The sequence below is a fragment of the Fukomys damarensis genome, unplaced genomic scaffold (genome assembly GCF_012274545.1).
Source record: "Fukomys damarensis isolate Sample0158 unplaced genomic scaffold, DMR_v1.0_HiC HiC_scaffold_15, whole genome shotgun sequence".
NCBI lineage: Eukaryota > Metazoa > Chordata > Mammalia > Rodentia > Bathyergidae > Fukomys > Fukomys damarensis.
Window position 1 is genome coordinate 67,167,492 of NW_022900927.1, and position 14,285 is coordinate 67,181,776.

Genomic DNA, 14,285 nt, shown 5'->3' on the forward strand with positions numbered 1-14,285 from the left:
GAGATTATAAAAGTCTTTTAAAAGTTTTTAGAGTTGTTTGTGTAAGATGAGAGGTTGGGTGGGAGGAGGATTAACCTAACCTTGTTGAAGGGTAAAATAAGTTGATTCTTTGACATTTCTTTAAAATCAAGAATTACACAGACATTTAAGATGTACCAAGAGTAAATAAGATGACCATGCTAGAAGAGACCAGTGACTCTGGAGTTGCTTTTAGGAATCCACAGGTTTATTTTTGACCTTAGCTTTGTTGAGTGAGTAATTCTGCTCATAAAAAGTGGTCATGGAAGTCAGGATAGTAGCTCTGGAGTTGGCAGAGGTATGGTTCAAATCCCAGTTTTGCACCTTTTTGGTTAAAAGGCATCTGACAAATAACTTCCTCCTTTGCAAAATAGAGAAATAGTTTCTACCTTGTGGTTATTGTGAAGAGTGAGATAATGCACACAGTACTGTCTTGCGCAGAGAAGGTGCTTAATAGATGGTAGTGATGATAAGAACAATGATATATTCTTTGCTTCTCTCTTTCCTTCTTTTCTCCTTCCCTGCCTTTTTTTGATAGTGCTAGAAGTCAAACCCAGAGCCTTGCAGAAAGTACCATGTGCTCTCCTGCTGAGCTATTCCCAAGCCTCAAGGATGATAATGACAGTGATAAGGATGATACCTAACTGATCTTCGGAGAATGATCATGTGAGCTGGAATTTTTCCTGTTGAAGACAAAATTGCCATTATTTAAAAGATTTTCTTGTGTCTTGGCCAAAATAGCAAATAGCAAAGTTTTTAATGTCACATCTAAAGAACAGAGACTCTTGCTTTGAAAACCAATCTTTCTTGGAGACAAAGCTTCTTCCTACTTACATTTTCAACCTTTGAGTTGTGTGGCAGTAGTTGTTTTGATTTGATTGGTGTATAGGAAAGTGGCTGTTCCAATTAATAATTATAATTCCTGCATGAGATAAAACAATGTTTTTTAAAGTTGTATAAATTGTAGTTACTTATAAATATTGGCATTATGGTATGATTTCAGATATTGAAGATGGGCTGTTATAGTTTCATTGTCCAAATATGGTCTTATATCTTAAGAGTTTTTAATTGAATTTTTTAGTAGAAAAGTGGACAAAAGACTTAGGCAGGCTTATAAAAAATATTTAAAATCAGAAAAATATGCTTAACTAATTTTAGTCTAAGAAATATATGTTAAACTAAGATTTTTATTTTGTAGTGGTATTGGGGATCAGACCGGGTCCTCACATGTGATAGGCAAAGATACTCTTTCTAACTTATCAGACTGGCAGAATTTTAAGACAGTTCATAATGTTGGCTTTCTTTTATTGCTATGAATGGGCAGTTGGTACAGGGAGAGAAATCTTAACACTGTGAATCAAAATTTTAAGGGAGGGGGCAGGGATTTAGCTCAGTGGTTCTGCCACCTGCCTTGCAAGCCACCTGGCTTGCAAGCGCAAGGTCCCAAGTTTGATCCCTGCTAACAAAACAGAACAAAACAAAATTTTAAGTGTGACTGTCCTTTGACTTAGCAGTTGCACATATGGAAGAATATAATAAGGAAATAAGAGAAAGAATGTAGTTTGTGATCCAGTATGTTCACTGTGGCATTGCTAAAAATATCCCCAAATGGAAACCATCTGGACATCTGTCTGTTCATAGACACTGTTTTAAAATAGTGGCACTATAGAATGTATAGTATGATACAATGGCTTAGTTTTAAAGGAACTTGAGTTGAGATCCTGGTGCTACCACATCTTGTTGTATCATCTTGGACAAGTAACTTAATGCATTAGCTGCACTTTGCTTTTCCCTGAGTGGTAATAACAATGGTGTAATGCTTTCTGAGTTAGTATGACTACTAAGTGAGGTGATACATGTAAAGCATAGTGTCTGGTGCAAAACAACTCATACGGATTAGAAAATATTACTACTATGTGCTCTTTAAAAAGAGTACAATGGATCTATTCGTACTAATATCAGTGTAAATTGGAATGGAAAAAGCAAGTTACAAAACAGTTTGTATAAAATCATCAATATTGGCCGGGGATTTAGCTCAGCGGTTCAGTGGCCTGCCTTGCAAGCGCAAGGACCCGAGTTCAATCCCCGGTACCAAAAAATCATCAATATTAAACTGTATGCATTATAGTTTTGGAAGGATGTAGTGACAGTTAACGTTTAATAAGCACTTGACTGAATCTCAGGCACTATTCTGAGTGCTTTAACACATCAGTTATTTTTTTAAAACTTAAGTTAATATATTTTCAGTACTTGGATCAATACCTGTACTTTGTAAAGGACTCTAAACAATAGTTGTTAATTTTCACATGATGTTTTTAATCTCTGTTTTGTAAATGAAGGAGAGTTCTCATGGTTCATAAGTGGTAGAGCCAGAATTTAAGTCCAGGCAGTCTAGCTCAGCCTGTCTTACACAGCATTTAAAACTGGATGTCATGGGAGATAGGATTGTGAGGTCACTTTCACTTTGCAGTGTATTACTTCTGAATATTTTCACATTTTTACATGAAGTATTTTACATTAATATGTGGGAAAAAGCTTCCAATTTGGAAGGAACACAAATGCATTTTTAGGTTTTAGAAAACTTTCCCCTCTGTTAACAATATCTGTGGCAATTCCAGAGATGTGTATGTAAGTACATTTACATTTTCCCTTATCCCCAGGTAACCTGGTGAAGAAGATTTTGAGAACCTCATGTTGGGGCACATTTTTATAAGGAAGTAATTATAGAGAGAGGTAGGGGCCCAAGCTAAATCTAAATCTACGTCACTTAGTGGTAACCAGCATTTGTAATTGAAATCCTCATAGCTTTCAAGAAACCTGTAGCCATAATGTTTTGGTTCTAGAAAGCTTAAGGGCAGAAGTATTCTTTGGTCATCTGAACAAAGTAAGCAGAAACTATAGTTACACATAATCTAGAAAAGTAGTGACTTAGTGTTCAATGTGGACATCTGCATTAGAGCTTGTAGCACAGAGCCTAGACCTTGGCCCTGAGTGTCTGTGTCTGCAGGGATTATTTGCTGGGGTTGCCCTGGCACTGTGCGCTCTCCATGTAGAGTGGGAGCGGAGTTGCCTGTTCCAGTCGGGCTTTTTTATCAGATACCCTAGTATCTGGGAGCCTCACTTATATAAAATGAAGAAGGTGGGCTATATAGTGTAGTCTATGTCCCTTAATGATGAGTTAGAGATTTGCTATATCACTCAACAGCAACTAACTTCTGTAATCAAAATTGCATTCAAGTTCTGTGATTTTAATAGTCTTGCCTTGTAGTACCATCTTAGATCGTAGTAGTCTAGAAACATCCCAAATAGAACTGCAATCATAAATTGACTCATGGGAGGTTTGTTAAGAGTGTGTAGTTGAATTATATAGGATGACAGCCAGCTGTGCAATTTACTTTTTATTTCATTTTAGGTATTTTTTCTTCCTGTATTTGTTTTCCAAATAATCCAGAATTGTGTTCTAAAGATCACAAATCAACAAAATGGTAAGGTCCTATTCATAATTGTTCTTTAACACTTAATTTTTTAAATTTTAAAGTTTGTTTTAGTGTTCTGATGTCTTAATTAGGTGGGCTTTCTAGAGTTTCTCAGGATTGTGGAAGTCAAATGGTCTGTGTGCTTGACACAGATTTGAGACCAATGAGTCACATGGTCTATCTGCTTTTAGTCAGGAATAGTTTTCTTTGGTCATTTGTGATAGTCAAAAGTGAGCTTAACTAAAAAAAAGGAATAAAAGCTGCTTGTACAGGAAGCCCTAAAAAAAAAAAAAGGGGAGCTTAAATGACACTACGTAACTAAAAGTAACTCATAGATATTTAGGTCTTAAAACAATAAGCTTGATGATAATTATGTTCTAATTTTAGTCTTAGCTAATTTTTGCCCTTTAAAAAAGATTGCTGCTAAAAAAAAAAAAAGATTGCTGCTTTTGGCTTTTAAGTTCTTAAATTGGCCTGATATCTTAGAGATAGTCTTTTCTTGAAAATGACTAACAAGCAAATTAAGTAATTTTAATATGAAAATGAACAAATATTAAGGAATTGGTACAATTGAGAAATAGACAAGTTTCTTGTTATTAATTGATGTAGAAACTTTGACTGTTTTATATGAAAGGAAAATTAAAATATTGTATGTATTTGACATTAGTGTTGTATGTTTACTTGAGAAATATTTTACATCTTCTTTGCACTCTGTTTTCAGTTTTCATTTTGTTTGCAGTTGTCTGTGTGTCTCTGTCATTTCTAGTAGAAGTTTACTTTTGACAAAATGAAAAGTGTTCAAAATCTCCCAATCCTCTTAATGTATGATTCATCCCTCCAGGCCACCCCCAGACTAGGATGCTGCATTCCTCCTCCCTCCCTATTAGCAGGATGTCACACTACCTAACCAGCTGTGGTTTTCCTGCCTCTGCCATTCATTGGTTGGTGTCTGATCACACAAATCTTCACCTTCTAGCACAAAACCTGCAATTTGGGCTGTACTCGTATTTTGAATCAAGCCACTGTTTGCCTTAAAACAAGCAGGAGGGGTCAAGGGGATTGGGCCTCTTTAAATCTATTGCACTTCTTTTCTTTCTCCTCTTGCCATGTTTGGGAGAAGGATTCCCCTTGTTTGTTTGTATTTATTTAATCTATTTATTTATTTATTTTTGAGAGTAGGAAAAATTTATTGAGGGAAAGAAAGCTTCTAAGAGAGTTAGAAAGGGGACCGGATTCCCCTTCTTTTAAACAAGGCTTGAAAGTGATTGAACCTAGATTCATGTTGCCATACTTTCTGGTTTAATAGGGGCCTTTTAAGTCACTTGTAGAAAAGCTACTTGAAGTGATTATGGTGTAACCTCTTATAAATATCATTGGTACAGGTCATTACAAAATTGTTGCACTAAGAAGTCTAAGATATTGATTGAAACACTTTCTTTAAAATTATCTTCCTTAGTCTTATTTGTCTATAGTTTTGTTCTGTAACATCTAGTGTGTTTTTTTTTTTTTTTTTTTTTTTTTTTTTTTTTTTTGCCATTCCTCAGAAGCTTCCACTCATCCAGAGCTAAGAATTTGGTTCAGAGGGAAAAATCCAAATATAATGATAAGTATAACCAAGTAAAGAAAACCACTCTGTGTGCTGAAAAGTACAAGTTGATTCCCTTTTACCATCTCTACCTGCTACCCTCACTCGCCACTCTTAAATACTTTGTTTTAATTCTAAAAATGATTGTTTTTTCATTATAGAAAAATTGGAAAATCTAAAAAGTGATCAGTGACAACATTTAAATCATAATTTCCCAGTATTTTCCTTCCATAATTTTCCCTCTCCTTTTTAAAATATAATTGAGTTCATATTGTACCTGAAGATAGAATTTTGTATCCTGTTTATTTAGGTAATATTATTTCTTACGTTGTTAAAATTTTTTGGGAAAATTTTCTTCAGCAGTCTTTCTGTGGTATTTTATGCTGTCATCCTTCTATGAGTCATTTTACCTAAAGTGGTTTGAAAACTTAAAAATCCCTTTATTTATTTAAAACCCTTTAAATTAAAAAAAAAAACTATTCAAATCTTTGTGGCAATTTTGTTTATTTCCTTGGGATAGACTCCTAAAGGTGAAGTTATTATTTCAAAGCATAAAACATTTTACAGTTTTTTAATATAGATTGGCATTTTTCCAGCCAGAAGGGTTTCATTCCTCTCAGTTAACACACGGACCAAAAGGCATGTGTCTCTGGCAGTCTGGACTTCACCAAGTGCACTTTCCCCCCTAAGCTGTGGCTATGTTGATATAGGGATCATAGTATAGTTTTTAAAGTTTCTATATCTTTGATTTACTAGTAAATTTGAACATTTTTCACATTTTATTTTTGGTACTAGGGATCAAACTCAGGACCCCACGCTTGCAAGGCAGGTGCTGGAATCACTGGGCTAAATCACCAGCCCCATTTTTCACATTTTAAAAATTATTTTTATGTTATTCATTTATTGCAGTCTTTTGTTTCTTTACAACTTTAATACTTCAAAAGCTGTGTATGAGCTCTCTCTCTCTCTCTCTCTCTCTCTATATATATATATATATATGTTTTGTTTTGAATTCAGATTTTTAAATACATGTATGTAACGGACACTTTTTAATGTTTTTCCCAAAATTATTGGCTTTGACTCTTGTTTGATATATATAGTATATTCCTAATTTTTGTGATACTTTACTATTCATTGTGATGATTTCAAGAAAGTCTTAACTTTTTGAAGTTTAATTTCTCTTTCTCCCTCCCTCCATCTTTATGTTCATTCCTTTTAATTCTTTGGAATTTATTTTACCTTATGGAGTGAAGTGAACATTTGACTTGATTGTTTTTCCCCAAGTAGATGCTCTGTCATTTCAGCACCATTAATTTAATAATTCTTCCCTTCCATAATTTATGATTAAGTTTTCTCATAAAAAGTCACCACTTTTTAAAATCAAGGTTATTCTTACATAGTTTTGGAATGTTGTTCTTCATCTCCTCTTCCATGCTGCTTTTGTGAACAGGATTATTTTTCCATTTTAAGTGTTTACTATTTTAAACTGTAAATTTAAAATTTTACTCTACTTAAAATAATTTTTCATTTCCACTGAACTTATTCTTTATGACAAAAATGAAAAATATAGAAGAAAACTCTGTGTGTTGGGATATTGAAGTTGCAGAAAGCATGACTTAGCTAACAAGCCAAAGGGAAGGATAGTTCTCACTCATGCAAGCCCTCTTCAAGGCCATAGGTTAAATCTGGTAGCTGAGAAGTCTCTGAATCAGTGTAATATGCCACCCCCATGCTTTTTTATTTTCTAAAAGTTTCCCATGGCTATTAAAATCATGTGTATAAAATTCTAGATTATATATATACCATTTATATTTATAGTCTCTTAATTTATGCTTTTTTTCCTGGTTGTTTTGTTTCTACCTATGAATAATTCTTCCTTACAGAAAACAGTAGAATACTCACTCTGGACCCTGCTGTCCATCCCATTGCCTTACCTCCGCACCCTGTGCCCTCCACTCACATTCTTGCAAAAATTGTGATTTTTCTTCTTTTAGCCTAATCAAAGCATGTTTTGGTGTGTACTCACATGTACACCAATAAACAGTGATTTAAACTATTTTAGGGATGTGTCTCTGCTATCTAAAAGTTAATACTGGTTTTTTTCTTATTGCAGTACCAAATTACAAATATTTGAAGTTATTTGGCATTTCACATGAAGTAGTTTATTTTTTTCATTGAACATGATTTTGTAAATTCAGCTGAGAATCTTTTGCATACAGATTCTATGCATTACTAGGTAGGAATACAATGATGGAACAATTCAGTTCTACATGTATTGTAAGAATAGGCAGCTGCTTTCTGAATATTTTTGAGATACAAGAGGTGATACTTTTGTTTTTTGGGACAGGGTCTCACTATGCAGTTGAGACTGACCTGGAACTCACTATGTAGCTCAGGCTGGTCGCGAACTCACAGCGATCCTCCTGCCTCAGCCTCCCGAGTGCTGGGATTACAGGCGTGCGCCACCACGCCCCGCCCCAAGAGGTGATACTTTAGCTAAACATGAAGATCTATATGAGCTCAGAATATAGCCATATGGTGGGGCACTTGCCTAGCTTGCCCATGTCCAGGGTTTAGTCTCTAGTGCCAAAAATACAAAATATAGCAACAAGACAAAACAGAAAAAAATTATACAGAGGCCAGATTTTAGATAAAAATTTTAACCCTTTGGTGAATATATTTTAGTTTAATTGTATACATTTAGTTCATACATACTTTTCCCATTGTAAGTTTAAAAACCTAAAGTTCAGAATCAACATAATCAGATAATCTTCCACTAATAGTTATTACTAAAGCCAGATAAACCTTTGAGAACTCAACCATTGAGCCATAAGATCTATTTCTAGGTGGGTGTGGTGACCCATGCATTCAGGAGGCAGAGGAAGAAGGCCAACCTGGGCTAAATAGTGAGTTCAAAGCCAACTTGAACTATAAGTGAGACCCTGTCTTTAAAAAAATAAAAAAGCAAGGGCCAGGGACATAGCTCAGTGGTGCAGTGCCTACCTGGCATGACTGAGGCCCTAAATTTGATTCCAAGTTACCCCTCCCCGCCAAAAACCCCCCAGAACAATAAAAAACAAACCCAAGTAAACCCCACAAAAATTCCATTTCTAAAATAGTTTTGAAAATCAAAATGATAGTAACTATGATACCACTGTGCTATTACATATTTAGGGGGAGAAGCAAGTGTCTTTCTGTGAAATTTGTTCTTCTGGGTTGGTGAACAGGATATAGACCGAATAGGACCATGTTAACTGAAAACAAAAGCAGAATTTCTAATAGATTATAAATAAATTGGATATGTGTTACCTTGTGACAGTCATTTCATTTTAAGTCTAAGAGATGTAAAGGATATCCACTAGAGACTAAATTTATAACTGGTTTACTTAGGACAGCGGCCCAAGGCAGTATGAATAAGAAGATTCAGTAGTGAAGGGAAGAAAATAACTTCTGAGCATTATATATGAGCCAGGAGATATTTTCAAAATATTTTTCATTTGTTTATTGATCTATTAAACAACATAACGCATCTATTTAGCAAGCACTCTTTTTCCACGTACTAATTTTTCATCATAAATCTTACTTGAACATAATAAACATACAGACAGCTTAGAACTTTTATCTTTATTTTATTCAACAGGAAGCTGAAAAAGCCTCAGCATGGATTGGTGGGGCTAGAATTCAAACCCAGGTTGCCTGACCTTGTCTCACTGGCTGAGCTGTTTCTGGAGCATCACTGCAGCACCAAAGGATCGGCATTGATAGAGATGTACAGCCTCAGTTTCTTTCCCCTGTAAATTAGCTTTGTATGCTTCCTACCCTTCTTAATGGTGTTGTCACTGAATAGAGTCCACGGAGGTCCCTTGAAGAGGAGCAGGGAGCTCAGCTTGCTGCCCTGCCGTGGTAGGTTGCAGGTTGGTTGACTTCCAGTACAGCAAAAGAACTTCAGGACATGACACAGTAGGCGTAGGAAGCTTTATTAGACAAAGTAAGGGAGAATGAGAAGAGATTCTAGCCAAAGTCACTAGGAGCACTCGTGCTGATGAAGTTTCAGAATAGACTGCTCACAGGAGAGGGGACCTGTTTTATAGGGTGTTGAGGTGGGCTGCGATATGATTGATCATTATCTGGGTCCTGCTTTCATAGCTCCGGGAATCTTTATGGCTTGAGGGGCAACTTGGTTCCTATGAGATGTTTGTCCTTGCCTGGGAGTGGGCTGCTGTGTAGTAATTGCTTCTGCTTTAGGGGAGGTGAACTCATCCATGAGTGGTCATCTATAAGGCTCAGGTTTTCCTGGAAACCAAGGTTATTGACACTGCTTGGGAGACTTGTAGGAATTGTTCCTGGGGGTTCTGGACGTTGTGAAGGCTGTCAGTTAAATATCCCTGGAAACCCTGAAAATTACCTTACTATTCTTACTTGATGTCTACAGTCTTGAAGGGAGGATGTGATAGACTAGGTAAATTTAGGGCCAACAAACCTTGCAATGAAGACATACCTTAAGTGACTATCATGCCTAACTGCAGAGCTAAGCAGCCATCTCACCCAGAGTTTCAAGGTAAGATGGGAGATGTGAAATGAAGGCAGAGATGCCAAACTTTATCCTGCTTGTAGTTACTCATTTGGCACTTGCAGGTCTAGTCTCTGGGTCCTTGCTACAGATCCTCCCTTGTCTTCGTTTACTCCTCAGTCTTGAGAGAATGAGGGTGTAGACCAGTCGGCTTTGTATGTTTTTTCTCCAGGTAGTAAATTAGTATATGAGAAGGGCATAAGCTGAGTTTTTAGTTTCTGAAATGCCTAGTCATAAGCCTACAGAGTAAAGAGGTGGAGTATAGATATAAGTAACTCGGATTGTGTCTTGAAGTTGCAGTTTTCGGAAAAGTACAATTTTTAAATTACAATTATTCTTGTCTGTTTTCTATCTATCTTTATTTCTTCTGCCTTTGGATCATCATTTACCTTATCATTCAAATCTGAAACCCAGAGATAATTTTGGACTTCAGTCTTTCCAGCTGAGTGTCTGAACCTTTTCTTTATACCTCTTCTGCTATTGTTTGAATGTAGATCCTCATTATTCTGAACTGAAACAGATTTATATTTCAATATGTTTAGAAGAAGCCAGCAGGAAATGAAATGAGCAAAAGATGGTGGACCTGAGGAAGTGGGAAATTTGTGGACCAGGTGGGATGTGGTATTGTAAGGAATGCCACTGCTGCATTCCTCCAGTCTTTTGTTTCCAGGCAGAAAGGGGAATTCATTGTTAATAGACCTGATCTTTCAAGAGGACCCGGGAATCTGGACTTGTATGTGAACTCTCCCATTTTTAAATCATACTACAAGCCAAACAAGACATGGCTGCAAGCAACCAGTTTAAAAGCTTTGACTCTACATTATTTAATTTATTATTATTACTAATATTAGTATGGTGGCACTGGGACTGACTATTCATTTTTCAGGCCTCCTGCCCCTGATTTATACTCCTCTAGTCTTAATTTGTACTCCTAGTTTTTTTTTTGTTTGTTTTTTTGCTGTCATAATCTATTGAAAGTACAAATCAGCAGGATACAAAGTCAACATTTAAAAATTTGATAGCTTTTCTATACATCAATAATGAACTATCTGGAAGAAGTCACAAAAACAACTCCATTCATAATAGGTTCAAAAATAAATAAATAATAAAATACCCAGGAATCAGCCTAACCAAGGAGGTGAAAGACCTGTATAATGAAGATTACAGAACAATGAATACGGAAATTGAAGAAGACACTAGTAGATAGAAAAGCCTCCCATGTTAATGGATTGGCCAAATTAATGTTATTAAAATGGCCTTAAAGCAAAAGCAATCTACAGATTGTGTATAATCTCCATAAAAATTCCAGTAACTTGCTTCACAGAATTACAAAAGACAACCTTAAAATTCCTATGGAAACAAAAGATTCAGAATAGCCAAAGTAACACTAAGCAAAAAGAGCAAGGCCAAAAGCATCACAACACATGATTTCAAATTACACTACAAAGCCATAATGACAAAAACAGCACAGTACTGGCACAAATATAAACATGTATACCAATGGAACATAATAGAAGACAAAGAAACATACCCATGCAACTACAGTCACCTGATTCTTGACAAAGGAGCCAGAAACATGTATTGGAGAAAAGACCATTACTAACAAATGGTTTTGGGGAAATTGGATATCCATATGTAAAAGATTGAAATTAGATCCCTCTCATCTTGTACAAAAATCAAAATGTATGAAAATCCCAGATATAAGACCAGAAAATTTGAAACTGCAGAAAAACACACACAGGGAAAACACTTGAAAGCATAGGCACAGGCAAACACTTCCTCAGTACGACTTCTGTGGCACAGAAAATAATAGCAAGAATCAACAAATGGGACTATATCATATTTAAAAAGTTTCTGGGCAGCAAGGGAAATAAGCAACAGGGTGAAGACAGCCTACAGAAGGGAGAAAAATCTTCCCTAGCTATTTTTGACAGAATTCATATATAGAATATATAAAGAACTAAAAAAATTAAAAAATCAAATAGCTGAATCAGTTAATGGGCAAATGAATTGAACAGATAATTCTCAAAACAGGAAGTAGAAATGGCTAATGTGTATATGAAAAAATGTCTAACATCTTTAGCCATTAGAGAAGTCAAATCAAAACTACATTAAGATTCCATCTCATCCCAGTCAGAGTGACTATCAGAAATACAAAAAATAATAAATACTGGTAAGGATAGAGGGGTACTTCTATGCTCCTGGTGAGAATATAAATTAGTACCACTACTATGGAAACCAATGTAGAAGTTCCTCAAAGAAACTAAAAGTAGAACTACTATATGAGCTATCTATACTACTCTTTGGTGTATATACCCAAAAGAATTAAAGGGCTACCTGTATATTCATGTTTATTGTAGCACAATTTGTACTACCCATCATATAGAACCAGCCTAGGTGCCCATCAACAGATGAATGAATAAAGAAAATGTGGTCTATATTACACAGTGGAGGAGAGACTGTTGGTAGTGTCTGCATCAGTGAATGAAGGAGTCTGGACAGAACATGTGAATAGGATCAAGGGAATCTAGAATTTTTTTTATCAGTTCAGGAGTTCTAGACTTGCAAATTGTATCCTGTTCTTTTTTTGGCTAATGAAAGAGCTTTAATAAAAAGCAAAGGAACAGTGTTACATTCATGAAAGGGATGAATTTCTGGCATAGCACATGCTAGTCATCGGGTCAGTCTTTGTAATAATTTAAGAACTATGTAGTTTATATATGTAATTGAAAAATGTAAAGACTATGGTTAGAATCACTTTTTTTTCTTATTTTTAAGTCATTTTCTTAAAACTATTTTATCCAGAATGATGGGACTCTGGCTTTTTATGCAAACCTATTAAGGTTTTTATGAAGTGGTATGGTATTTTTAATATAAATCTGTAGTTTTATTCAGACAAAAGCTGACAGTGTAGTATGAAGTTTACATTTAAAGAACTATTTTACAGAAATATAACATGTTCCTAAAAAGATTTTACAGTGTAGCTGTAGAACATTTTGGGTGTTAGTTCATTCTTAAGATTTTTTTTAACCAAAGTTTATTTTGTGATATAAAGTGACCCACTACCCCACAGCGATAGGTAGTCTTCTCCCGAGACCAGAGCTTTTGAAATCATTCAACCCTTGAACCTACTCAGTGAAACTTGTGCTGTCAGTAACTGATCTTCAAAGTTCACAATACTCAGGCTTCAGAATTTCCACCCGGAGTTGGACCTGCCCCCTTTCCTACACTTTCATCACCTGTGCCTCCCCTGACCCCTCTTCTAGTACTTCAGCCAGTGGCTTGCTTGGACATGCTGATATTCATAACTTCATAATGGGAAAAGAAAAGGTCTTTTTGTCTAACTGCAAGAATTAGCACCTTAAAGACAAAGTGATCCGCCTGTGTGTTCTCTCCACTCTAAGACTGTCCCTCCTCAGGTTCCACCCCCAAAGCAGTAACTGTGGTAACTTAAAAACAGCTTTAGTCCTTTGTGATGAACAACATTAACCACAGGCAAGGAACACCTTGGCCTACAGGTTCCAGGCAGTCACAACTTTTAAACAGTCTCCTGCAATGACAATTTGAAACAGTAAAATATTTTGGACAAAGAACCAAATGATTCATTCTTTCCATTGTTGCACCATTTCCCCACTCAGGCCCCAATTTTTTAACCAAAACGACTCTACCCATCTTCCTCCCTGCCCATCCCTCTCACCCCAGGTAATACACTAGTAATAGCCAAAAACTGCACCTGTGCTATGCTGTAAAAAGGCAGTTAATGCTATTGAGAAGGCCATGGGTTGTAGAGATGCTCTTTGAAGAATAACAGTAACTTTTTGCTCTTCAACACACCCAGTTCTGCAGATTTGTCCTTCATAGTTCTACAAGTTTGTATTTTTTTAGCAAAGAGAAAAATGGATTGCCTTGAAATGTGTGTTTCCCCTCCATTGGGATGGATGTGCAGACTTAACAGCTAGGAATAGCTTTAAGTACTTAGGCTGCTGCAGCACAGAAACTACACTGCATCTTCAAGGGATGCCTTCGTAGAACACTTTTAGATTAATAGAACTCCTTCTGTTGCCACTCGTAACCAGTCAGAGGTGACAAGGGCTTGTTCTCTTAGCAGTATATAGTGACCTGTGGGCCCTTGACTGTGGCTTCCAGCAACCAGCCCAGTATCACCAGACATAAGCTCTCCATTGTAGTCCCTGGATCTAAACCCCAGGCAAAGCCTCTTGGCTTTTTTAAAGCTCCTTTGGCTTGCGCTCCTCTCCTGTATCTTCAGAGTCAGAATCAGCCTTGTGCTTGGCTTCCTCTGATTTCTATATCTCCTATGCTATCTTCTGTTACTGTAGAAACTTGGCAATGAGATCAGGGCCTTCAGGTTTTCTGCTGGCTTTTGCTTGTCCTCCTCTGAGAGACCTGTCCACTTTGCTAAAGTACTCACTTTGACCTTTACAACTCAGCAGTCAAGAACTTTCTCACCACAGTCTCTTTCTCTTTTAGTACTCTTCCACTCACTTCTTGTTTTGTTTTTTCCCTCTAGTGTCTGCCAGCTTGCTGGTAATAAAGGGTGATGATGCTTGCTGCTCAGAGCAGCACCCATAGTCTAAGAGGAATTGGTGGTATGCTACTGGTGCATCACGTAGGGCTG

General features: G+C 36.3%; 1 protein-coding gene across 5 annotated transcripts in view; it reads left to right on the forward strand.

Annotated features, from left to right (window-relative positions):
• The window catches only part of Stk38l (serine/threonine kinase 38 like), a 76,018-nt gene that overhangs the window by 33,573 nt on the left and 28,160 nt on the right, over positions 1 to 14,285 (forward strand). The window contains exons 1-2 of one of the 5 annotated variants that reach the window (XM_010615908.3): positions 569 to 684; positions 3,431 to 3,503. The exons of 1 other annotated variant lie outside the window; for it this stretch is intronic. Coding sequence is in view for 1 of the 4 variants with exons in the window: in XM_019206297.1 (XP_019061842.1) it covers positions 8,907 to 8,982 (76 nt within the window). In the remaining 3 variants the exon portion in view is untranslated. Of the gene's footprint in view, positions 1 to 568; positions 685 to 3,430; positions 3,504 to 8,854; positions 8,994 to 14,285 lie in introns of those variants that run through there. 3 more of the 5 variants (XM_010615914.3, XM_019206297.1, XM_019206298.2) reach the window with 3 other exon arrangements.